The sequence below is a fragment of the Oncorhynchus mykiss genome, chromosome 2, assembly GCF_057628025.1.
Source record: "Oncorhynchus mykiss isolate SJ-2025 chromosome 2, ASM5762802v1, whole genome shotgun sequence".
In the NCBI taxonomy this organism is placed as follows: domain Eukaryota; kingdom Metazoa; phylum Chordata; class Actinopteri; order Salmoniformes; family Salmonidae; genus Oncorhynchus; species Oncorhynchus mykiss.
In genome coordinates, this window is record NC_143023.1 from 90088217 (window position 1) to 90115330 (window position 27114).

Here is a 27114-nt window from a genome sequence, read left to right on the forward strand (position 1 = left end):
ACGTCTAGAAAATCATTCCATGGTTTATTTACGCGTCAAATCAGCCGGCACATAGATGAAGAAAACATATAATTCCTTACCAGAAGAAATATTTGGAGAGGAAGTTTGCATCTTCCACCGGTGACTTCTGCATCCTAAGAGAACCGCCAGTTTGATTTCACTGCACCTGTGAAATCACTGCACCTCGCTGTGTCGCTCACATTTGTGTCCCTCTGCTTCCCTTTTTCTCGAGGATGACCCAGCGCTTGTGATTTTCTGACTGTCCCACCTTGTGCGGATTGTAGCCTAAATGCGCAGATCAGCGGTGATGTCACTGTTGTGAAATTGTCTCTTCCCAACCCGGAGTTGCGACCACTATCCAACCCACTATCGCACTATCCGACTTTTCAGATCAGCATTCACTGTTCTCACACACTGCGGAGCGCACAAAACTGACCGCAGCAAATGGGCTGTCTTGTCCTTTCCTTGATCCTAACAATGAGAACACCGTGGTTAGCAAGAGAATAATTTATGGTCTCGCCAAAGATCCCGAGCGCGTCATTTCCATACTGACAGGCCTCTGCAAAAATGACACGGCTTGCATATTGTGGCAACCCAATTTGCAGAGACATAAACTACTACACGGCGTACAACTTTTAGCAGGCAAGTTTCAGGGAAATCACCTCTTCTGCAATTATGTGACCTATTATTTGAATCAATAAGAGGATATGTGATATCATACATTTTATAGAATTAATGTGATCCTTCAGAAAATCCAGTTATATCACCTGAGGCTCCAAGCATTAGTCTAAAAAGATTAGATGATAGAGTTAGTCTGGAGAATATTCAAGACAAAGTAGGTGAAATCTTTTTGTAGGTCATTCCACGAAATTAATTTTAAATGCCTGTTATATTAAACTAAGTGCCCTTTAATATAGACCATGTGGAAAATTCAATAAATCTGATTTTTAACCCTCTAACTGCACATCGGCAACAGGAAACATTTTATCCCCTCACACTACCCAATTATATTTGTTTAAATTCCTACACATGACAATATGTGATGATAATATGTGATGACACGTCTGTAAACAATCTAATGAGGTCCAGAAGTCGGTATGATGTCTCAATTGGGGGAGGGGCCTTCTTTCAGGAACCAATAGCACCTGAGTGCATTGTGTGAGTGAAAAGTACAGTAACGTTACATGTAATTATTTTTCATGTTTAAATAGAGCTAAATTGACAAAAAAAAATGTAGTAGTGTAATAACCTCTAAAGAAACATATTTTATTGTTTTTTTTAAAACATATTTTGTTTTTATATACAGTACCAGCCAAAAGTTTGGACACGCCTACTCATTCAAGGGGTTTTCTTTATTTCACTATTTTCTACATTATAGAATAATAGTGTAAACATTAAAACTATGAAATAACACATGGATTCTGTAGCAACCAAAAAAGTGTTAAACAAATCAAAATATATTTTAGACTCTTTAAAGTAGCTTTTCCAACAGTCTTGAAGGAGTTCCCGCATATGCTGTGCACTTGTTGGCTGCTTTTCCTTCACTCTGTGGTCCAACTCATCCCAACCATCTCAATTGGGATCAGGTCAGGTGATTGTGAAGGCCAGGTCATCTGATGCAGCACTCCATCACTCTCCTTCTTCTTGGTAAAATAGCACTTACACAGGCTGGAGTTGTGTTGGGTCATTGTTCTGTTGAAAAACAAATGATAGTCCCACTAAGCAAAAAACAGATGGGATGGCGTATCGCTGCAGAATTCTGTGGGAGCCATGCTGGTTAAGTGTTCCTTGAATTCTAAATAAATCACAGACAGTGTCTCCAGCAAAGCACCCCTACAACATCACACTTCCTCCTCCATGCTTCACATGTGGAGAACATCCGTTCACCGTTCACCTACTCTGCGTCTCAAAAAGACACAGCGGTTGGAACAAAAAATCTCACATTTGGACTCATCAGACCAAAGGACAGATTTCTACCGATCTAATGTCCATTGCTCATGTTTCTTGGCCTAAGCAAGTCTCTTCTTATTATTGGTGTCCTTTAGTAGTGGTTTCTTTGCAGCAATTCGAGCATGAAGGCCTGATTCATGCAGTCTCCTCTGAACAGTTGATGCTGAGATGTGTCTGTTACTTGAACTCCGTGAAGCATGTATTTGGGCTGCAATGTATGAGGCTAGTAACTCTAATTAACTTATCCTCCACAGCAGAGGTAACTCTGGGTCTTCCTTTCCTGTGGCGGATCTCATGAGAGCCAGTTTCATCATAGCGCTTGATGGTTTTTGTGACTGCACTTGAAGAAACTTTCAAAGTTCTGGAAATGTATCAGATTGACTAACCTTCATGTCTTAAAGTAATGATGGACTGTCGTTACGCTTTCCTTTTTTGAGCTGTTCTTGCCATAATATGGACTTGTTCTTTCACCAAATAAGGCTATTTTCTGTATACCACCCCTACCTTGTCACAACACAACTGATTGGCTCAAACACATTAAGAAGGAAAGGAATTCCACAAATGAACTTTTAACAAGGCACACCTGTTAATTGAAATGCAGTCATGAAGCTGGTTGAGAGAATGCCAAGAGTGTGCAAAGCTGTCATCAAGGCAAAGGGTGGCTACTTTGAAGAATCTCAAATATAAAATAAATGTTCAACTTTTTTGGTTACTACATGATTCCATATGTGTTATTTCATAGTTTTGATGTCTTCACTATTATTCTACAATGTAGAACATAGAAAAAAATATAGAAAAACCCTTGAATTAGCAGGCGTGTCCAAACGTTTGACTGGTACTGTATATTTTTTTTTAAATTGTATTTTTGTTAGGAGAGGCTACTTTTTTTGTTGCCTCAGGGAAATGTTGTTCAGTAGACGACTTTTCAGGGCAATATAATGCTCAATGAATGACATATAATTTGATGTAAAATGATGGCCTTGGTCAATGGTATGCCAACATATCCACTGACATTCACAGCCTTCGCAGGCAATGAACACAGGGACATTACATGGGCGAAAGGAGCCTAATCGAGCATACCCTCTGATTGTGATAGTGTGCTTGAGGACAGTGACAGTGTGGGAGGAATGGGCCCCAGAATCAGGTTTGAGAGGCGGTAAAATTTTAGTTTATGCCCAACTTGTATTTTCTCATGAACATTTTTATTTGTTATTATTGATACATTATCAGAAAGCCAAAATCTTCCAAAAAGGAGGAGATGCAATATCTTTTAAAATGATTAAACTGAATGTGTGCAGTAAAAGGAACTAAAAATGATTTTCATATGGCAAGTAGGAGGCACTCTTTCCTCTGGTCTAAAAACAATGCCCCGGTGATCGGGGACATTGCCCTGTGTGGGGTGCCGTCTTTCAGATGGGACGTTAAACTGACTCTCTGTGGTCACTAAAGAACCCATGGCACTTATCATAAGAGTAGAGGTGTTAACCCCGGTGTCCTGGCTAAATTCCCAATCTGGCCCTCATCCTCTCCACTATAACTTATCCCCAGGTCATTGCTGTAAATGAGAATGTGTTCTCAGTCAACTTACCTGGTAAAATAAGGGTACAATTTTGGGGGGAATTACGTGTAGAGAATCATTGTACAATCTAAAATGCTGAGAGATATATTTTCATTAACCAAAAATATTGTATTTTCAGCTGTTTGAGGCTGGTGTACAAAACTGAAAGTAAAGCAAAAGCTAAACTTAAGAATGGGAAGCATATAAATAGTGCACATAGAACAGATCTACCGCTTCTTAGACATGCTTTCAATGAGAGTGACAGATCTATAACTCACTTTTCTACTTCACACAAGAAGTTACATACTGAAGCTTTAAGATGGGAAAAACATGTTTTTTATTACGTTTTTATAATGTGCTCTTCATGACAGAATGTTCAAATTTGGTGAAATCAAACATCCTTTTTCAACAAGTTACACTACACAAAAAGGATTCACTCCGTGGAACAACTCTTCTACACTTTGAAATATCAAGAAAAAAATGAATAGTGTGTGCGACATCGAATGGCTTAGAATAAAATAGGCTACTTAATGGACAATGCTGTATTATATTTTAATAACCTGAGTGTATTTACTCAAAACGTTAGAGTAGAGATAGGAAACAAGTAGAGATAGAGATAGGAAACAAATGATTCAACAATGTCATTCACAAATTGCTGTAGAATGATCAGATCACACCATGTCAGACATAAAAAGGTATAGTACCAACAATTCTTACAATCATATTCTGAGATTACTGGAGCAAAAACAAACATGGCTCTGCTAACTGAGAGAACTCGAAACTTTCTATCAGCTTAATCACAATTTAATCAGTACAGTTTTAGGGAGGATGAAAAAGTCAAGACAAAGTCAAGACATTCCATTATGGAACACAGATAAAAAGTGAAAGCCAGCCTTAACTTCCTTTGTAGCCTTTAAAAAGCGTGCTAGTGGGCTACAAACAGTCTTCTCTCACATCTTGACCCCTCATCATAATCTTTACACTCTTAGAAAAAAAGGTGCTAGAACCTAAAAGGGTTTTTCGGCAGTCCCCATAGGAGAACCCTTTTTTGGTTTCAGGTATAACCCATTTGGCTCCAGAGAGGTTTTTTTATTTAAAAAATGTTTTTAACTAGGAAAGTCATTGAAAATAAAATGTTGTTTTTAACTGACTTGCCTAGTTAAATAAAGGTTAAATAAAAAAATCTAATAAAAAGTCAGCTAAGAACAAATTCTTATTTACAATGACAGCCTACCAAACCCTAACGACACTGGGCCAATTGTGCACCGCCCTATGGGACTCCCAATCACAACCAGTTGTGATACAGCCTGGAATGGAACCAGGGGCTGTAGTGACGCCTCTTGCGCTGAGATGCAGTGCCTTAGACCACTGCGCCACTCTGGAGCCCATGAATAGTTGCAGTTCTACATGGATCCCAAAAAGGGTTCTCCTATAGGGACAGCCGAAGATCCCTTTTCAAAGAGTGTAGGACACATCGGGTATTCTCTCAGTTCACCATCAGGTGAGACCATGCAAAATGCCTATTCTCCAAATAGCTACCAGGGTCAGGTGAGACCATACAAAATCCCTATTCTCCAAACAGCTACTGTAACGGATGTGAAACGGCTAGCTTAGTTAGCGGTGGTGCGCACTAAATAGCGTTTCAATGAGACCTTGAAGTAGTAGTTCCCCTTGCTCTGCAAGGGCCGCGGCTTTTGTGGAGCGATGGGTAACGATGCTTCGAGGGTGACTGTTGTTGATGTGTGCAGAGGGTCCCTGGTTCGCGCCCGGGTATGGGCGAGGGGACAGTCTAAAGTTATACTGTTACACTACCATGGTCAGGGCCGTAATCAAGATTTGAGTTTTAGTGAGGTCTGGAAGGAGGGGGGCTGTTTCTGAAATAATTTACTGCAATTATTTACAAATAAAAAAATGTAATATGCTATTTGGAGAAGAGAAAAAACATTAGTTATACAATTGTAATGTTATACCCCTGAAAGTGAGAATATTAGAAATGATTCACACTGACACGTAGCATCAGAGACAAAACAGAAACCTATGACATTTTTTTACTGTATTGTTTGCATTTTAATGTCGGCCTATATGGAAGATATGAAAATATCCACATGGCCTATATGAAACATATCTTATTTTTTTTAAAGTTCTTAACTTGTTTGATGAGATTAGTACAGATTTCCTCAGGGGACCCCACAAGGGGCCCCAGCCCCATGTTTGGGAACCACTGTACCAACCCCTCTGCTTGCTTCCTCTGCTTTACCAGCCTTCAGCCACACCACTGATCACCACGTCACTGTCTGTCTCGGTAGCCTATGAGAAGTTAGTAATGTATTTCTTACTCAGTTTAACGTTAGCTTCTCCTTCATCCTAGCTGGCTAAGTAATACTTGCCAGGAAACCTTCAACATTACTGCAATAGAAGTCTCTGGTGGCAGGTATAAGCGACTATTTACAGTACCAGTTGTGCACTCTTTCTCCGAAAGTCGGTTTTTGTTTGTATTGGGATGTCTGTAGAGTCGCGGGACAGTTTTTTCCGGTGTCTCGCAAACACACTGTCTGCGGGGTCTCTAGTTGCTCAATTGAGCGGGCTCCGAGCTGGGGTAGGACGTTTCACCTCTCAGGCCCTCGGCCTGTGCCGTGAGAGGGCAGAGTTAAACGTTTGAGAGAGTGGTGAATATACTGCTACAAAGGCAAACTTTTGCTTCGCAAGTCCCAACTTTACATATTCGTTATACTTCTTCTTATTCCCCACTTTAAATTCTCGTCATACTTTTTATTAGGTGGTACTTGCAAAGCAAAAGTCTCGACTTTAATCTTCGTCATACCTCTTTTTCTTATTATTCTTCTTCTGCATGCTACTCCTTACACCGTTTTAGCTAGAAAGCCATTCAAACTTTTAAAATATGCAGACTGGTCTGGAATAATGTGCTTGCATTCAACTTTTTAAATATTATTTATACTTTTTAAACTACCGGTATACATTTGTGTCTTTCTTTTTGTCCATCTTCATTCAACATTTCAACATTCTGAAGCTATTCATTGTGACATCATCACTTCCAACTTCCGTTCCCTGTAAATGCAACTTTTGACACAAATCAGCTACTTTGACCACTTTGCGAAACACTTACACAAAAAGTTAGAGGGCATGACATCTTCCTCTACTTCTCTGCTAATCTAAAATAATAACAAAATTATTTGGTACCAATCAAACGTTACAGCTGTTTAAGTGACCGCATCAACAACGTCTTCTGTAACTTTTTTATAAACAACTGACATTTTGACCACTTTCCGAATAAGTTAGAGAAAAAGTTAGAGACTATGCCATCTTTGTCTACTCTGCAATTCAAATCTGTCTGCGGAACAAACATTTCCGCAATGGATCTAACATACAGCTGTTTTTGTAGGAGTTTAGAGTGACGGGAAAAAAAGAAGCTAACATCAGCTAACAGGTTTCTCATGTCTCAATAAAACTTTTTTTTGTTGTAAAATGTAACCTTTATTTAACTAGACAAGTCAGTTAAGAACACATTCTTATTTACAATGACGGCCTGCCAACTCATCATTGATCAGCTCAAACGGAGCTGTTGCTATAGATACTATGGTTGCTATGGATACTCATACAATTTAGAGTAAACGCTTACAGCTGTTTGTCAGAGTTTAGAGTGACAAAAAGCAGCTAACTAACGTCAGCTAACAAACAGCTCTTTCATATCGCATCATTGAGCAGCCCAAACGGGAGCCGTTGCTATGGATACCAATGCATTACAATGGCAAAAAAAAGGGGGGCCACTGACTAGAATGGTAACACAATTCTAGACCTATCTCATTTTTTAACGCTTAAGCTATAGTATACCACAGTATGAGTCATAATACCCATAAAACCTTGAGGTCAAACACGGAAATTGTTCCAACTGTTTTTCCACCATTCATTTTTCCATAGGGGATTTTAGAACCACTTCATATAAGGTCTGTGTTTCATATAGGCGTACCCTGGCTTGATGTTTGGATGACCGTGTAAATCTCTCTCGGACAAGGTAACTTTTATCAATATTTTCACCTGCATTTACCCCATCTAAATGAAATGCTAACTAGCCGCTAATGTGACTATCATACAGAACTACACATCCTGTCTCAAGCTTTGACTTCGTCACCCAAGGCAGTGTTTCAAGGGTTGGAAAAACCTCCACATTTCTTCATGCAAACTCACGCCAACAAGTAGCAAGTAACCTACCAAGTCAAGCCAAATAGAATAACATAGCCTTTTTGTAGTTTCTTGATTACATCATTGAAGTTGTGTACTTACCATGTTGATTGTTGTTCAGAATTTTTCAAATTACCTACCGTAGCATTTTTTAAAACTAGATTTTTGAAAATGACCCTGGCCTTTATAGCTAGCTAGCCTACCTTAGGTATCTATGTTGATAGAAGCAAGGATGGTTCTGTGCTATGTACCGGATTATAACCACTACTCCAATAAGGACACATGCATTTTATCGTTTTCCAACCTCTAAGAGCCGTCGCTGGAGCCGTGTGATAAGCTAAGCCGTTTGCTAGCTGTTAACAAACTATTTTGGGTAATAAGTCAAAGATCTGTGGTTAGCTAGGTGCTTATGAAAATTAACTACATAACCACTGACTGTAGTTACGTGTATAACACCGGTTACCTTTCTTACAAGTAAAAAGAAAACCAGCATAGGCTAGCAAAATTACTGTTGTGACCTTTTATTATTGACAAGCCAGCTAGTTAACCTTAGCTCACAGTTCTTGTAGTAATACTTTTTGATGTAGTGATATTGCTAGCTAACGTTAGCACAGCACCATGGCAAGGATCGTTAACTAGCATGTCACCACGTAGTAAAGTCTGACTACATGAACGATGAGCTAATGTTAACTAGCTAAATATCGCCAGGTGGGCTAGCTAGTTAGGCACCTTGGTTGGCTAGCTAGCTACATTAGTATGTTGAAGCAGCGATTACAGCCTCGAGTTTTCTTGGGTATGACACTACAAGCTTGACACACCTGCAGATCCTCTCAAGCTCTGTCAGGGTGGATGGGGAGCATTTCTGTACAGCTATTTTTTTTAGGTCTCTTCAGATATGTTAGATAGGTTCAAGTCCGGGCTCAGGACATTTAGATACCAGTCCCGAAGCCATTCCTCCTGCGTTGTCTTGGCTGTGTGCATAGGGTCATTGTCCTGTTGAGGTGAACCTTCGCCCCAGTCTGAGCTCTCTTGGTTTCATCAGACCAGATAACCTTTTTTCTCAGGGTCTGAGAGTCCTTTAGGTGCCTTTTTGCAAACCCCAAGCGGGCTATCATGTGCCTTTTACTGAGGAGTGGCTTTTGTCTGGCCACACTACCATAAAGGCCTGATTGGTGGAGTTCCTCAGGGATGGTTGTCCTTCTGGAAGGTTCTCTCATCAACACAGAAGAACTCTAAAGCTATGTCAGAGTGACCATCAGGTTCTTGGTCACCTCACTGACCAAGGCCGTTCTCCCCGATTGCTCAGTTTGGCCGGGCGGCCAGCTCCCAAACTTCTTCCATTTAAGAATGATGGAGGCCACTGTGTTCTTTTTTGACCTTCCAAGCTGCATATATGTTTTGGTACCCAACCCCCAGATCTGTACCTCGCCACAATCCTGTCTTAGAGCTCTACAGACAATTCCTTCGACGTCATGGCTTGGTTTTTGCTCTGACATGCACTGTCAAATGTGGGACCTTATATAGACAGGTGTGTGCCTTTCCAAATCATGTCCAATCAATTGAAATTACCACATGTGGACTCCAATCAAGTTGTAGAAAAATTACAAGGATGATCAATAGAAACAGGATGCATCTGAGCTCAATTTGGAGTCTCATAGCAAATACATATAAATAAGGTATTTCTGTTTTTTATTTTGCATAAATGTTCATTATGTCATTATGGGGTATTGTGTGTAGATTGATAGGGGAAAAGTTGTATTTAATCAATTTTAGAATAAGGCTGTAATGTAACAAAATGTGGAAAAGGGGAAGGGGTCTGAATACTTTCCGAATGCATTGTATATCTGCACAGTATGTTTGTGTATGGTTCTCATGATTTAGGATTGGGTGTTGAGGGACCACTTGTCACGTTGTCCAAGGTGTGTTTGTGTTAGGATAAACAATACATTTTCTGTCCAGATAAAGATGGTGATACAGCATTTGAAAAAGACCCACCACATCCCTCAGGCCATCCGGTGCATGGACATCTTGTGCCAGTGTGATCCAGCACGAGAGTCAGTTGTAGAGGCTACAGCCGATCGAGCATGCGGACGGACAGGTCAGTAACTAATCAAATGTGATACAATATTGTGTAAAACATTGAATTTATAGATTGACTTTTGTCTCCCCTTTTTCCCCATGTTTTAGACATGAGGCATGACATGCAGAACATCTTCAGGCTCCGCCCATGAGAAGCAGTGCATGATGTTCAATGCCACCCTCCTTAAGGAGATCTGGTGGAAGTAATGGCTCTCCCATTCTTAGATGTATTCTCTCTCTCTTGCTCTCTGTCTAGTTAAGCAGTCCAGATGATTTTCGTAGGGTGTGTCCAATCCAACTCTACTTACTTCTTATTTGGACTCCAATGGAAACATTGAAGTTTCAGGCATCTCCACCATGGCACAATTACAGAATGTTCTCACTGAGGTGCATCTTGTGGGCTAAATGTTTTTCCCATACAAACCACAGAAACTGTTTTGTTTTACGAATGCATCTGTGGTACAATACAGACAATCTGACAACCACTGTTGGTCCTCCTTAGTGATCTCGCGACTCAGACGGTTAACTTTCCTCTTGAGATTTAGAATCAGAAATACAGTCGTATAGCTCACCGCAAGACTTCACCTCCTTCGGGGCAAATAGTATCCTAGACTGTCCTGATCATCTACGTGAGCATTACAGATAAATCCTCCATCCCATGGTTTTTCAGCTCAGCATTTTGAGGGAAACATTTGCCAGAAGTGGTGACCTCCGTGTTCTAAGAAAATGGAGTGCTTCAACTCTTTGTCCAGTGAGTGAGGCTTGCCTCCATAGCCTTTAGTTAGTAGCCTAGTTGTGGTTCTTGTTAGTCCCACCAGGTGTTTCTTCAGGCTGTTGGGGACTGGCTCAACATTTTCCCCACACAAATCACAAAGACAGTTTGAACATGACTAGTTAAATGACTGACCGACTTGACTTAAGCCCATGGCTCCTATAAGTCAGGGCTTCCCCAAATACGGTCCTAGGTCTCTGTTGCACATCACTTTCCTGTCTGACTTTAAGGTTTGATGCGTCAACTGGATGGTCATTGACTGTACTGACGTAGAAGTTGCTACTCCAAGTTAGAAGGATCTGCAGAAGTAAACCTACTCAGTGTACCGTTCAATGCACTCCTTCAAGCTACTCCTGGAAGTTGCAACTAATGTGGTTTTAACATACTGCAGCGACCTGTATACAGTATCTGTGTCAGACAATACTAAAAACAACAACCATACAGAAATACACAAGATAAATAATGGGATCAGTACTTTCCTATACTTTTCATATGAGGACTAGTGCAGTTTTTCCATAAACTTTTAATTGATCACTTTGTATTTTATCACTTGACTTATCAATTACAATGGGAAGGATCATACAAATGAAGACTGTGAATGCATATAGCTTTGTGACAGTAGTTCCCAACCTGAGGTACTAGGACCCCTGAAGGTTCTTGGCCTACCCACAGGGGGTACTTGAGAAGACTCATGAGACCATAGGCCTAATGGTAAAATGCACATGTGGGCGTACTTTAAGGGTACTCCGGGCAGAGAGAAATTCAATTGGTGATACTGTAGCCGAAAACGTTGGGAACTACTACTCTATGACAGACCACTCCTAAAAAGTAAATTTGAAGATTTGTCTCTGGATGTCTCAACAATAAATTTGTCAATAGATTTTTTTGATTCATTCTCATCAATGACAACATTCTAGAACTGAGTTATCACTCATCTAAGTCTGGTATCCACACTGTATTGCTAAGATGCTCAAACTTTTCTTAATAGCTACACTCACCAACACAGGATAAACTTTATCCCTCATGCTGGCCCTGACCAAACCGGTATGTTGCCCTTCATCATAGCTGCACTTCTCCACATGGCCAGACTTATCAGTAGTCTTTCCACCTTTTAATGCTCAAGCTCATCCTTCAAAAAATGCCATAAGGTCTGAAATAGAGACCAAAGTCAACATACTGTACAAACAATTATACAGGCTAAGTAAAAACATATAGTTTTGTATCTACTGCTCTGCTAACTAGTTAGCTAAAGTGTAGTCAGTGGGTAGCTAAGACAGAGAGAAAGGGGACTGAAGAAGTTCAACACATTTAATTCAATTCATTTTAATACAGCAAATGGATTCCTCATTGATTGGGCACAGAAGGTAGCTGACAGGGTCGGCTAGAGATGACGTGCAGAAGCTTCCTGCAGGAATTTGTAGTCTCGCGTGAGGTCTTCTCTGTTGCTAATTAGCATTTAACAATTTTGAGAGTAAACAATTTTGAGAGTAAATATATTGATCAAACTCACCTTGTCCGAGAGAGAAATGACACGGTTATGAAAATGTCACGCTAAGGTAAGTCTACACAAAACACATACTTCATTTGAAGTGTTTCTAAAATCTCATTTGGGAAAAATGAATGGTGGAAAAACAAATTGTATTACAACGCACCCACTGTGGGGCTCAATTAACTCCAAACCAATGCTGAGATGTTTAGACTCACCCTACTTAGATTGTGTGTCAAAACATTTTTGATACTGTATACACTTAATATAAATATAAACACAACATGCAACAATTTGAAAGATTTTACTGCGTTACAACTCACATAAGGAAATGAGTCAATTGAAATAAATAAATGAGGCCCTAATCTATGAATTTCACATGACTGGGAATGCAGATATGCATCTGTTTGTCACAGATACCTTAAAGAAAAAGTAGGGGCGTGGATCAGAAAACAGTATTAGCAACAGAGAAGACCTCATGCAAGACCATAAGCCTACTTTAGCATGACACATCTCCTTTGCATAGAGAAGGACTGCACAATTCTCCAAAATAACGTTGAAGAGGCTTATGGTAGAGAAATTAACATTCAATTATCTAGAAACAGCTCTAGAGGACATTCCTGCAGTCAAGCATGCCAATTTCACACTCCCTCAAAACTTCAGTCATCTATGGCATTTTGTTGTGTGACAAAACTGCATATTTTAGAGTGGCCTTTTATTGTCTCCAGCACAAGGTGCACATGTGTAATGATCATGTTTAATCTTTTTTTTGATATGCCACACTTGCCAGGTGGAGGGATTATCTTGGCAAAGGAGAAATGCTCACTAACAAGGATGTAAACAATTTTTTTGCACAACGTTTTTGCGAAATAAGCTTTTAGTGCATACATTTTGCGTTATATTTTTGTTCAGTGTAATTCAAATGCAAATTAATTTATGCAAATGTTAAAAGGTTATAGTAATAGACACTCTTACACACACACACACACACACACACACACACACACACACACACACACACACACACACACACACACACACTTGTGGGGCCCCTCACCTCAGAAACAATACATTTTAGTGGCCCCCCTCCTGACGACAGAGATAAAAAAAGAAGTATTAAAGTAAAAAAAACGTACATTATGTCATGGAGTGAAGAGAACATTTTGTAGTTTTACAGCTAATTTCTTGAAATGAATGATACTTGAGTGAGAGTGACTAACAAAATCAATGGGGGCCCCCTTGAGGTCAGGGCCCCTGGGCAATCAAAAAAAAAAAAAAAATGCTGACATGGCTAATTGAGTGACTGTCAGTGACTGACATAACAAGTAAATTAAAACCCCAACTGAGTTCCTAAACATTTAAAATATAAACATTTTGGGGGCCTGGGGCACTATGCGGCTGCTTACATACACACACCCACCCACCCACCACTTGTGCTACTGCAATACTTTACTAAAATGACCCTGCTACCAGTCACTTTCTTGTAATCCCTGCCTATGTAGCTCATTGGGATGTGTGAAATTTACTCCTCAGTCTAGTGTCCACACTTGCTTCAGAGAATATCTATCTTTTCGAAATAGAACGTAAACTCCTGAGAATGTAAACTTGTGAGATCAGGCTTCAGTATCCTTGCACATTGAATATGTGGTACTGGCACTGACCTTGTATATGGCTTCCTCTCTTATTTCTCGAACTGCACAGGTATCCTACTTTTTGAAGTGATTGGGTTGACAATCATGCAGGCTGGCATAGCTGCAACAAACAGAACATGCACATTCTTACAACTAAACTGGTATGGCAGCTTCAAAGTCAAATAGGGTGCCCCTTTGGTCCGTCAGTTTTCCACTGGGTAGAACTCTGAAACGTTTTTATAACACCCACAATTCCTGTTCTTAAAATACTTTTGGATTATGGTCTAGACCACTGATGTATATAGCATATTAACGATGTAGACCTGGATGTGCAAACTTGACCTGAATCTGACATTGTCACCCGGGTGACCTCATGGAGCGCCCTCCATAGTCACGTGCGTCTTGAAGCTTTATACCGAACACACTCTTCACGTCACTTCGATACGAAGTGATTTTCGTACCAGGTTAGGATATCATTTTGGCAAACCCTAACTCTTTTCCTAACCCCAATCTCAGTCTCCTAACCTGTTACGAAAAAGTAACTTCGGTATCGAAGGGCCGTGAAAAGAGTGTTTCCCTTTTTACAGAAGATACTCGAGGCCATCATGTCCAACAAGGTGGAATATGCCTTCCCTGCAGGAGACGAAAGCGATGGGAGCAACGACGAGTGGGACATTGGATTTTCAAAGTCGATAAAGGTCCCCTTAATTGAGGTGACACATATTTCCTATTTGTTTCTCCAATAATTTCGTATCTGTCATCTTGCGCTCGAGCCAGCTAAAATGCTAATGCCAGCTAGATAACTATAGTTAATGTTTAAGATGAATTGGCTAGGTATTTGCCAGCTCTGTTGAATGCGCAGTAACTTGTCAGGTTCTCGTTTGATTATGATCCAAGACAACCATTTATCTGTAGTATTTGTATTGTTTAGTTACGATACTTTTTTAAATCTAGCTAGCTAGCTATTGCGTGCATGTAACAGTGTGAGAGGAAGATGGTAAATCCAATCCAGCAGGTGGCGACAACTATCCCAGACGGTCTGTCTTGTCTAGTAGTTTGGCCAGGCTAGCTTCATGACCTACCTACCAACCAGACAACAATCACTTTTAAAATACAACACACAGTGAAGTACTCATAATTTAATGTACCAGCATTGTGTAATTCATTTCTAACAGAAAGGCATTTCACTGTACTTGTGCATGTGACATTAAAACTTGAAACTAACAGAGCACAGATGCAGGGGTCCCAGAAGCAGAGGATAAGGTCTCCACTTTGAAAAGAGCCATCAACACCAAAGATGTCCAGCTGGTCCAGCAGCTGTTGGACAATGGCAGGTTTTGATAATGAACAGTCAATTCTACATTAGGAAATTGCCATTATGATCTGTTACAATTTTGAAATTGAAGCACCAGTTATACAGTCAGCCTTTTACTGAATATTATAATCTTTGGTTTTAGCCCTCTTGTTCAGGCAATGTTCTGTAAATGACAGTGTTTGCAACCTTTGGTACTGATCTGAGTTATTTTTTAAATCAATTACATTGACGGAAGCTACAATCTATTAGTAGTATTAAAGTTGGTCTACCCCCTAAAAAAAAATAGCGTGTATACTACCGTTCAAGAGTTGGGGGTCACTTAGAAATGTCCTTGTTTTTGATAGAAAATCAAATTAAATGCAACTACAAATAGCTAGGTGTCTGGTTAGACTGTAAACTCTCCTTCCAGACTCACAATATGCATCTCCAATCCAAAATTAAATCTAGAATTGGCTTCCTATTTCACAACAAAGCCTCCTTCACTCATGCTGCCAAACTTACCCTCTTAAAACGGACTATTCTACCGATCCTTGACTTCGGCGATGTAATTTACAAAATAGCTTCCCTTCCAACACTACTCAGACTGCATCCAATTTGCTATCACAGTGCCCTCCGTTTTGTCACAAAGCCTAATATACTACCCACCATTGCGACCTGTATGCTCTCGTTGGCTGGTCCTCCCAACATATTTGCCGCCAAACCCACTGGCTCCAGGTCATCTATAAGTCTTTGCTAGGTAAAGCTCCGCCTTATCTCAGCTCACTGGTCACCATAGTAACACCCACCTGTAGCACGCGCTCCAGCAGGTATATTTCACTGGTCATCCCCAAAGCCAACACCTCCTTTGGCCGCCTTTCCTTCCAGTTCTCTGCTGCCAATGACTAGAACGAATTGCAAAAATCACTGAAGCTGTAGTCTTATATCTCCTTCACTAACTTCAAGCATCAACTGACAGTGCAGCTTACGGATCACTGTACCTGTACACAGCCCATCTGTAAATAGCACATCCAACTACCTCATCCCCGTATTGTTTTGCACCCTGGTATCTCTACTTGCACATTGTCATCGGCAAATGTATCACTCCAATGTTAATGCTAAATTGTAATTATTTCGCCACTATGGCCTATTTATTGCCTTAACTCCCTAATCTTACTACATTTGCACACACTCTACGTAGATTTTTCTATTGTGGTATTGACTGTACGTTTGTTTATCCCATGTGTAACTCTTTTTTTTTTTTGTCACACTGCTGTGCTTTATCTTGGCCAGGTTGCAGTTGTAAATGAGAACTTGTTCTCAACTGGCCTACCTGGTTAAATAAAGGTAAAATAAAAGTCTAAAGAAGGCACAGTTTTATTGCTTCTTTAATTAGAACAACAGTTTTCAGCTGTGCTAACATAATTGCCAAAGTGTTTTCTAATGATCAATTAGCCTTTTTAAATTATACATTTCGAGTAACTAACACAACGTGCCACTGGAACACATGAGTGGTGGTTGCTGATAATGGACCTCTGTAGATATTCCATTAAAAAAATCAGCCGTTTCCAGCTACAATAGTCATTTACAACATTAACAATGTCTACACTGTATTTCTTATCAATTTGGTGTTATTTTAAATGGACAAAAATGTGCTTTTTAAAAAATAAGAACATTTCTAAGGGACCCCAAACTTTTGAGTGTGTGTGTATGTGTTCATATTTTTAGGGGGTAGATAAGCTTTAATATTGCAGATTGTAGCTTCTATCAATATAATTGTCTGTGTCATTTCCAATCCCCCGTATGTATGTATAAAATAAAATCCTTTATTATTTTCCCCTAACTCTACCACCCTTCTCTAATTGGAGTAAACTAATGGACAACAACACTTAGGCCTCTACTTCCAGCTTATACATACTATATACATTTTACCCATCTGTGGCCTTTGTGCCTAGTAAGATAGCTAAGTGCTGTAACTCTGTATGGACTGGTTTAACCTTTCTAATCCCTGCCTTGTTAGGCCTGGATGTGGAGACCAGGCTGGGGTTTGAGTGGACACCGCTGATGTGTGCTGTGCACATGGCTCACTATGACATCGCCAAGCTGCTGCTGGACAGAGGGGCCAGTGCTAACTTCAGCAGAGGTGAGAAAGACCTGTCATATTATGTTAGCTGTATTCAATACCATGCCCTCACCAGCACTCAGATGTTGACAATGTCCTGGTGCACTACAGGTGTGATGTGTTGCATTGTAGTTGAACAAAAGTGCAGCCTTATTCTAACACAAGTTAATAGACCTAAATGTTGAATCATTCCGCCAGGGAGTTATTTTTGGGACTTCATGGTTTTTCAGGGTTTCATAGACAGGTGTGTGATCTAGAATTTGACTCATTGCTGCCAGACTCTTTCACATCATCCAGTTTATGCAAGTCTCTGCTTGTAGAAGAGATTATCTGCTCTACCCACCTCTGTAGAGACTGAGAGCAATAAAGAGAATGCTCCCGCTGACTACATCAGCCTGTCAGAACACCCACAATGGACAAGGAAAGGAAGGAATTCTGTGATATCGAACGACACAAGCCTTATCTTCCCATCCTCCGACGTGCCACTTCAGCTTTCCTTGATGAAGCACACACACACTGCACTCGAAGCACACACATGCACACCAACGCACACACAGTGATACAGAGTGACCCCCCCCCTCCACTTCTCACACCTTCTTTCAATTTCCACACGTGTCCCGGCCAAAGACTGGAGAGCGAATTAGAAGCCTCGCTACATAGTTCATCTGCCATTACTTAATATCTATGACGTTAAAGAGGAACCGTCGAAAAACATGCTGCTAATCCGCCGGTGTTTTCAGTTTACAGCTTTGACTGTTTCATTCCTCTTGTCTTTCTCTCTATCTCTCGTGGAGAAATTGAATGTATCTGTTGTATTGGTGATCTTGGAAAGGGAGACTAGAGTTTAAGTCATGGATAGACTGGGGACAGTGCTACCACATTTGGATGTTACAGGTGTCTTTGTCTGTGTGTATGTTATTCCAGTCAGTACATACGACAGGGGTGTGTGTGTGTGTGTGTTTACACACACCGTGGCGGCGTCTGTTGCCAGAGGCTTTGAAAGGAAACAATTAAACGGGAGAGCGGCGGTCACTTCCTATTTTGTGTTTCTCCAAGAGAGAGAGAAAGAGAGGGGGAGGAATGCAGGAGTGATTGATAAAGCTGGTACACAGAGCGTGGTGCTGTCGTCATAGCACTAGGCCAACCCCAGACTTTTATTTATTTTCCCCGGTCCACTGCAGACGCAAACCGTCAGTCTGGTTGCAACTGCCCTCAATGATTGCTCCCACCTAAAACATACTCACAGACACGTACACTCCACACACGCACACAGTCAGTCCATGCCGAAACAGGAATTCAGCAGATTGCCATCACTCTTGTGTTCCGAGTCTGAGATGTCAAGACAATGCCACTGAAGTCAACACCACAGTTCCCGAGTTAAGATAAAAGGATATCGATCACATCATTGTTCACAGGGCCAATTTCAAAATTATATTTATTATGCTGCCTCATCCTGCAATGTCTGGTTTCTTATTATTGTAATGACTATTGATTGAATGTCTAATGTGATGTTTTATCCATTGACATTGGTTTTGTTGTCATTGAATTGTGTCTAGTTAAATGATAGTCATGAGATTATGCATGGACTGAATATTCTGCCCCAGTACTAATGCTCTTTGTGTGTTACATAGACCAGTACACTGTACTGATGGCTGCATGCACAGCTTCTGCCAGTGAGGACAAGATCGTCCAGTGTGTGGAGCTGCTCTTGTCCAGAAACGCTGATCCCAACACATTCACCAGGTGAGAGAGACGGTGTATGTGCCTGTCTTTGTCATGTTTTGAGTATCTCTGTGTGGATTTTCATGTCATTTCATCATAAGACATAGTACATGTTATACTCTGCAGCACAGGGACTGATATGGGCTCCAGAGTGGCGCAGCGGTCTAAGGCACTGCATCTCAGTGCAAGAGGCGTCACAACAGTCCATGGTTCGAATCCAGGCTGTATCACATCTGGCCGCGATTGAGAGCCCCATAGGGGCAGTGCACAATTGGCCCAGCGTCGTTTGGCCAGGGTAGGCCGTCATTGGAAATAAGATTTTTTTTCTTAACAGACTTGCCTAGTTAAAAAGGTTAAATAAAAAATTAAACAATATAATATAGCCTCTGATGGCCAAGCTTGTGAAACACTACTACAGTATGTATTTCCTTTTAGCCACAGGACCACACTGTTATGTTGGCATGGCATAATAGACGTGAACAGCAACATGTTATTACATTCATTAAGGGTTAGAGTTCCCATTCATCCACTGTTTTATTCATTTAGACATGATTTACTGTGATGTAATGTACCAGGACTGAAGCAGTGTTTCCTGTTGCCTGGCACCATGTCTTGACCCTGGCTTTGACCACCTTGTGACATTCTCCTGTGCTGTCCAGTGTCCCTGTTCACCACTATACCACTTGGAGTACAGTGTGTGTTTGTCTCAGTACAGTACAGTGTGTGTTGGTCTGCATTTATCTTTTGTGTGGAATGCCCTGTTATGGCATTTGCATGCACACATACCCAGATCCCCTTCAGACAGACAATAAACACTTACAGAGCAGGGGGGGAGAAGGACTAAACAAGAGTAAGAGAAGCCCTCCTCCACACCACCTAAACACACTGTACTGCCTGATGCTGCCCAGACACAGAGGGAGGGAGGGAGAGCAGGCAGGGAGAGAGCAGGCAGGGAGGGAGGGAGAGCAGGCAGGGAGGGAGGGAGGATTCTGGAACCACTTACACGTTGTCATTATCGCTGGACATTTCTCATGGCAAGTCAAGGAGAAAGCTCCGAACTTAGCCTTCTCCCCTCCACCTCCATTGCCCTTCGCCCACCCCTCACAAACTCTCCGCCACCCTTGTCTTATGCCGTTGCCCGTGCCACACACAACCCCATCCCTCCTACACACACATACACCGTCCTGAAAGCGAGCGAGAGCAGGCGGTAGGAAATTGATTGTTTCCTCTCCAGACAAAATATTTGAAGAACGGTAACGAGAGACAGAAGGGATGTGTACGAGAAGAAAGGGGGGAAGAACGGAGTTACAACAACAGGAGGGGAAGAAAGAGGATCAGGGGTTCTTGTGGGTAGAGAGCTATGGCCTTAACCTCTGAGTATTTGACCAGCAATTCACACCAGATGCATTTCTTTCCCTCAGCATCATAAACAAATGAACATTTAAATATGGTGTGTTTGTTCAGGAGCAAGATGTGGGGTCCACTCTCTCAACCTACAGCAGGGATTATCAACTACATCATTTTTTTTCTTGAGTGGATGGTCAGGGGCCGGAACATAATTTCAGATAATTTGTAGACTGCAAATTGACTGCAAGAAGCCCAAACATATATAATATTGGACTAAAACACAACCTTTTCAAATCTTGCTTGCATTTATATATAATGCGTGGGAATACTTTGGAACAGATTTCCAAAATACTAATAATTTGGAGCTGATTTTATTTTTTTAATATATGTTTATCATTTTTAAATATGTATATATTTTGCTCAGAACTTAGGAGGGCCATATCAAATCAGTTTGGGAACCGTGGCCTACAATAACCTGGATCATTGGATGGTGCAGCAAAGTGAGGTCCTTTTGCATACACAATATTACATACACTGAGTATTAGAGGTCGCCCGATTAATCGGAATGGCCGATTAATTAGGGCCGATTTCAAGTTTTCATAACAATCGGAAATCGATATTTTTGGGCGCCGATTTTTATTTTTTTATTTTTTTGACCTTTAACTAGACAAGTCAGTTAAGAACACATTCTTATTTTCAATGACGGCCTAGTTAAATAAAAAAAAAACCTGTCTGGAACCAAATGGGTTATACCTGAAACAAAAAAGGGTTGGGTTAACTGCCTTGTTCAGGGGCAGAATGACAGATTTTCACCTTGTCTGCTCAGGGGATCCAATCTTGCAACCGTACAGTTAACTAGTCCAACGCTCTAACCATTGCACTCCACGAGGAGCTTGCCTGTTACGCGAATGTAGTAGAAGCCAAGGTAAATTGCTAGCTAGCCTTAAACTTACCTTATAAAAAACAATCAATCATAATCACTAGTTATAACTACTAATCCAGTTTAGCAGGCAATATTAACCAGGTGAAATTGTGTCATTTCTCTTGCGTTCATTGCACGCAGAGTAAGGGTATATGCAACAGTTTGGGCTGCCTGGCTCATTGCGAACTAATTTGCCAGAATTGTACATAATTATGACATAATATTGAAGGTTGTGCAATGTAACAAGAATATTTAGACTTAGATAAAATACAGAACGGTTCCGTATTTCACTGAAATAATAAACGTTTGTTTTCAAAATTATAGTTTCCGGATTCGACCATATTAATGACCAAAGGCTCGTATTTCTGTGTGTTATTATGTTATAATTTAGTCTGATTTGATAGAGCAGTCTGACTGAGCAGCTTTCGTCCGTTTTGCCAGCAGCTCTTCGCAAGCACAGCTCTGTGTTTGACTTCAAGCCTATCAGCCTAATGGCTGGTGTAACCAATGTGAAATGGCTAGCTAGTTAGCTGGGTGTGCGCTAATAGCGTTTCAAACGTCACTCGCTCTGAGACTTGGAGTAGTTATTCTCCTTGCGCTGCAAGGGCTGCGGCTTTTGTGGAGCGATGGGTAACGCTGCTTCGAGTGTGGCTGTTGTCGATGTGTTCCTGGTTCGAGCCCAGGTAGGGGCGAGGAGAGGGACGGAAGCTATACTGTTACACTGGCAATACTATATTTCCTGTAAGACCATCCAATAGTCAAAGTATATGAAATACAAATGGTATAGAGAGAAATAGTCCTAGAAATACTATATTAACTACAACCTAAAAATCTCTTACCTTGGAATATTGAAGTCTCATGTTAAAAGGAACCACCAACTTAGATATGTTCTCATGTTCTGAGCAAGGAACTTAAACATTAGCTTTTTTACATGGCGCACATACATGGCACATACATGGTGCATATGGGCACATATTACTTTCTTCTCCAACACTTTGTTTTTGCATTATTTAAACCAAATTGAACATGTTTCATTTATTTGAGGCTAAATTCATTTTATTGATGTATTATGTTCAATTAAGTGTTCATTCAGTATTGTTGTAATTGTCATAATTACAAACATATTTTTAAAAATCTGCCGATTTTAATCGGTATCGGCTTTTTTGGTCCTCCAATAATCGTGTATCGGTATCGGCGTTGAAAAATCATCAGTCGACCTCTACTGAGTATACCACACATTAGAAACACCTTCCTAATATTGAGTTATACCCCGTTTTTCCCTCAGAACAGCCTCAATTTGTCAGGGCATGGACTCTACAAGGTGTCGAAAGTGTTCCACAGGGATGCTGGCCCTGTTGACTCCAATGCTTCCCACAGTTGTGTCAAGTTGGCTGGATGTCATTTGGGTGGTGGACCATTCTTGATACACACAGGAAACTGTTGAGTGTCAAAAATCCAGCAGCGTTAGTTCTTGACACAAACCAGTGCGTCTGGCACCTACTACCATGCCCCATTCAAAGGCACTTAAATCATTTGTCTTTGCCATTCACCCTCAATGGCACAAATAAATACACAATCTCTCAAGCCTTAAAAGTCCTTCTGTAACCTGTCTCCTCCCCTTTGTGTGTGTGTGTGTGTGTGTGCGTGCGTGTGTGACATCAATAGGGGATCATCGGTTTCACCTGGTCAGTCTATAAATGGAAAGAGCAGGTGTTATGATCACATCTCTGGTTTATCCTCTGCGTCCTCTACGGTGTCTGTCCTCTACGGTGTCTGTCCTCTGCGTCCTCTACGGTGTCTGTCCTCTGGCTTTTGAATAACAGGTGAAAAAGTTAAGCATTTTCCTCCAGCCTATAGACCTATCAGTTGGATAAGAGCTGGAAATCAGTTTCAACTGAAACCTTTGATGAGATAAGGACTGTTTGGGATGCAGGATGAGAGTAGGCAGCCTGTGTGTGGTGTGGTCATCCTCTCCAGAGGTTATGAACAGGATATGTACTGATTATAACCTGTCACAATGGTTTCATAGGAAGGGGAGTTTGATCGTTTTATCTGGTAAGGTTGTTTTATCTCTCAAGGTCATTGTTCTCAGAGTTGTGACGTCGGAGTTGTGTTTGCTCAAAACCGTCTACGTATCGATTCTCTGCTCATTTTGAAACTGGTGATGAAAAACGCATACAGTACAAACACACACCACCCTTCACTCTCTGGCTGCACCCCACCGTGAGCCAATGACCTTGTCACTGGTTTGCCACTGAGACCAATACCTTAGGCCAAACCTGTTTTTCCCGTCTCTTGTGCTCAGAGGAAGGAAAAATTGAATACCTGGAATGTGTTAGGATGATAGATTACTACGCCCCGACTCACCTAGTTCTAGATGTCACCAATACACACAGATTTACAAACTCTCTCTCTCTCACACACACATCCTCCCTCTGTGTCCCTGGGAAACTTCACTTTTTGTGATGAATGGCCACAGGCCATTCCCACACCTCTGGATTGATGCAGTTTCTCACCCTCTGTTCTGTCAGTGTCGGGTGATTTAAAGTTGAATTGTGTCAGTGGTTGACACTTGCCGGTTTGTTGCTCAACACAATAGGATGGGTAACCAATGGCATGGGCTGCCTCACTCTTTTCCCAAAAATATAGTGTTTTGGGTGTTCCCCAATGATAGAAGGCAGATTAGCAACAACTGACCTAGAGCAGGGTTTCTCAAACTCTGTCCCGCCCCCCTGGGTGCACGTTTTGGTTTCTGCCCTAGCCCCACACAGCTAATTCAAATAACCAATTCAAGCTTTGATTATTTGAATCAGCTGTGTAGTGCTAGGGCAGAAACCAAAACGTGCACCCAGGGGGGCCCCAGGACAGAGTTTGGGACTGACCTAGAAGACTGCTTGTTTGGGCCAAACAGTGTGGTGAACCACTAAGTAATACAGTACTTGCAGTAATTGTTTAACATAGACTACTTACTGTAAGTTACAATATGTTTTATGTCACCCTAGAGGTGTCAAAGCCAAGCGCTGCTTTGTGGAAAATGTTCTCCCTTAACAGCATGTTTCCATAGAGAATGTAACCTGGGCAGGTCTGCTGTAGCTGGTCACTCAAGAGTTGAGGGCTTGGTGTCTGTCTCCCTCCAGTGGTTTCAAGTGTTTTAAAGCTGCTCTACCAATCATTCGTTCATACCTAGAGCGGCAGAAGACAAATTGAGATTGGGAGAAAAAATTTCTGTTTCTTAAAAAAAACATTTAAAAACATAAAGTATCTATTCTATTCCATTTCATTCTTTGATGTCCAATCAAAAACATATTTGGGCCAATGGGTAAAATAGTGTTAATTGTGTAGATAATCCTATAAGAAAGCCATTGGTCCAAACCTCAGGTCTCTCTATTGGAATTTTTACCCTTATAGGATGGCCAGAATTAAGGTGACTAAATCAATGGAGGCCAGATACAGTGCATTCGGAAAGTATTCAGACCCCTTGAATCTTTCCACATTTGTTACATTACAGCCTTTATTCTAAAATTGATAAATTAATTTGTTTCCTCAACCTACACACAATACCCTATAATTACAAAGCGAAAACCGGTTATTATACATTTTTGCAAATTTATAAAAAACATATTTACATAAGTATTCAGACCCTTTACTCAGTACTTTGTTGAAGCACCTTGAGCAACGATTACAGCTTCGAGTCTTCTTGGGTATGACGCTACAAGCTTGGCACACCTGTATTTGGGAAGTTTCTCCCATTCTTCTCTGCAGAACCTCAAGCTCTATCAGGTTGGATGGGGAGTGTTGCTGCACAGCTATTTAAAATCAAATGTTATTTGTCACACGCGCCGAATACAACCTTATAGTGAAATGCTTAATTACAAGCCCTTAACTGTTAGCAGTTGATGTTACTCTTCAATAACACAGACCCCAAAGCTTGATGTTACTCCTCAATAACACACACCCCAAAGCAGATCAGGGGGAGGAAAATGGGTTTATTCTTATTCAAAGAGGACAAATCATGCAGGGCGGTAGATGGTAGATATTCATGCTCCCCTGTCCTCAGTGATTCTCTCCCCAGAAAAAAAAAACAGGATGTCATTTATGACTTCCCACCCTAGCCTGTGGCTGATCAATTATAAGTCCTTGCAGTACAACTGGGCCAATGGCCAAATAAAAAGTATCCTCTAAACTCAGACAAATGAAAACATAGCACACGTAGCTTTGAGTTCAGGACTGACATTCCTAACAGATTCTAAACAGATGTTGAACTGAAAAACAACTATTTCCATTGATCGTTAATTCTCGTCCTCTCATCCTCTGCGTTGTGTATTTATCTTCGACATATTCTTACTCTCCCTAGACCATTTAAAAAAATAAAATAAATACTTGCAATGTATATTTCGAAAACAATAGAAAACATGGAAAACTTAAATCATTCACATTAAACACCTTGCATTTCTATAAAACACAAAGGGAATATTTTACTTGCTGTTACAATAAGAAATATATTTCGAACAAAGTTATAGAAAATAAGTATTAACAGGTGTAATGATGATGTCCCTTACGATTCCGACCACATCCTGTATTAGGAGGAAACTCGCACACACACACACTATTGTCAAGACAATAATATTAAATTGTCCTATTAGCAAGGTAATTTTATTTTATTTATTTTATTTTACCTTTATTTAACCAGGCAAGTCAGTTAAGAACAAATTCTTATTTTCAATGACGGCCTGGGAACAGTGGGTTAACTGCCTGTTCAGGGGCAGAACGACAGATTTGTACCTTGTCAGCTCGGGGGTTTGAACTCACAACCTTCCGGTTACTAGTCCAACGCTCTAACCACTAGGCTACCCTGCCGTAATCATTCACCAAGTCTTTTAAGTGATCATCTCTTCCACACTGGTCCCTCATAGATAACTATTATAAATTATGTTCTGACGATAGTGAGGAATTCTTCCGTTCTAATTTTTCTTCCGTTCCACTAGTTGATAACTTCTCTAATGAACACTTCATTGGTGATCTTGTATCGTTTAAGGTACAGTCCTTGGGTCAAGGGATATTGCTTAAATTTCAGACGGTAGATTCTCATAGCCTGTAACAAAAAAGTGAAAGTAACATATCCTGGTTTCAAGAGAAATTTGTATTTCACATAGATTTCCCTAAATAAGTACATCAAATCAAATTGTATTTGTCACATACAAATGGTTAGCAGATGTTAATGCGAGTGTAGCAAAATGCTTGTGCTTCTAGTTCCGACAATGCAGTAATAACCAATGAGTAATCTAACCTAACAATTCCACAACTACTATACACACAAGTGTAAAGGGATAAAGAATATGTACGTAATGATATATGAATGAGTGATGGTACAGAATGGCATAGGCAAGATGCAGTAGATTATATCGAGTACAGTATATACATATGAGATGTGTAATGTAGGGTATGTAAACAAAATGGCATAGTTTAAAGTGGCTAGTGATACATGTATTACATAAAGATGCAGTAGATATAGAGTACAGTGTATATACATATACATATGAGATGAGTAATGTAGGGTATGTAAACATTATATTAAGTGGCATTGTTTAAAGTGGCTAGTGATACCTTTTTTACATACATTTCCATCCATTTCCATTATTAAAGTGGCTGGAGTTGAGTCAGTATGTTGGCAGCAGCCACTCAATGTTAGTGGTGGCTGTCTAACAGTCTGATGGCCTTGAGATAGAAGCTGTTTTTCAGTCTCTCTGTACCTGTACTGACCTCGCCTTCTGGATGATAGCGGGGTGAACAGGCAGTGGCTCTCAATGCTCTCGATTGTGCATCTGTAGAAGTTTGTGAGTGCTTTTGGTGACAAGCCAAGAATTTCTTCAGCCTCCTGAGGTTGAAGAGGCGCCTTCTTCACAACGCTGTCAGTGTGGGTGGACCAATTCAGTTTGTCCGTGATGTGTGCCCCAAGGAACTTAACTTACTACCCTCTCCACTACTGTCCTGTCGATGTGCTGTTTCCTGAAGTCCACAATCATCTCCTTTGTTTTGT

The 27114-nt window shown here is 40.7% G+C and overlaps 2 protein-coding genes across 6 annotated transcripts in view; one reads left to right on the forward strand and one right to left on the reverse strand.

Annotated features, from left to right (window-relative positions):
- LOC110499460 (cystic fibrosis transmembrane conductance regulator) overlaps positions 1–609 on the reverse strand; it is an 81188-nt gene extending 80579 nt beyond the window's left edge. Inside the window, exon 1 of the mRNA XM_036958645.2 lies at positions 81–609. Coding sequence (XP_036814540.1) covers positions 81–133 — 53 coding nt within the window. The 5' untranslated portion in view covers positions 134–609. The remainder of the gene's footprint in view (positions 1–80) is intronic.
- Positions 610–7266: 6657 nt separating this feature from the next.
- Positions 7267–27114, forward strand: part of asz1 (ankyrin repeat, SAM and basic leucine zipper domain containing 1) — a 39079-nt gene continuing 19231 nt past the window's right edge. The window contains exons 1-6 of one of the 5 annotated variants that reach the window (XM_036958738.2): positions 7420–7538; positions 9665–9803; positions 14261–14386; positions 14901–15003; positions 16985–17107; positions 18718–18829. In XM_036958738.2, the coding sequence (XP_036814633.1) occupies positions 14279–14386; positions 14901–15003; positions 16985–17107; positions 18718–18829 (446 nt within the window). In that variant the 5' untranslated portion in view covers positions 7420–7538; positions 9665–9803; positions 14261–14278. Of the gene's footprint in view, positions 7539–9664; positions 9804–14066; positions 14138–14241; positions 14387–14900; positions 15004–16984; positions 17108–18717; positions 18830–27114 lie in introns of those variants that run through there. The other 4 variants (XM_090212097.1, XM_090212117.1, XM_036958735.2 and 1 more) reach the window with 4 other exon arrangements.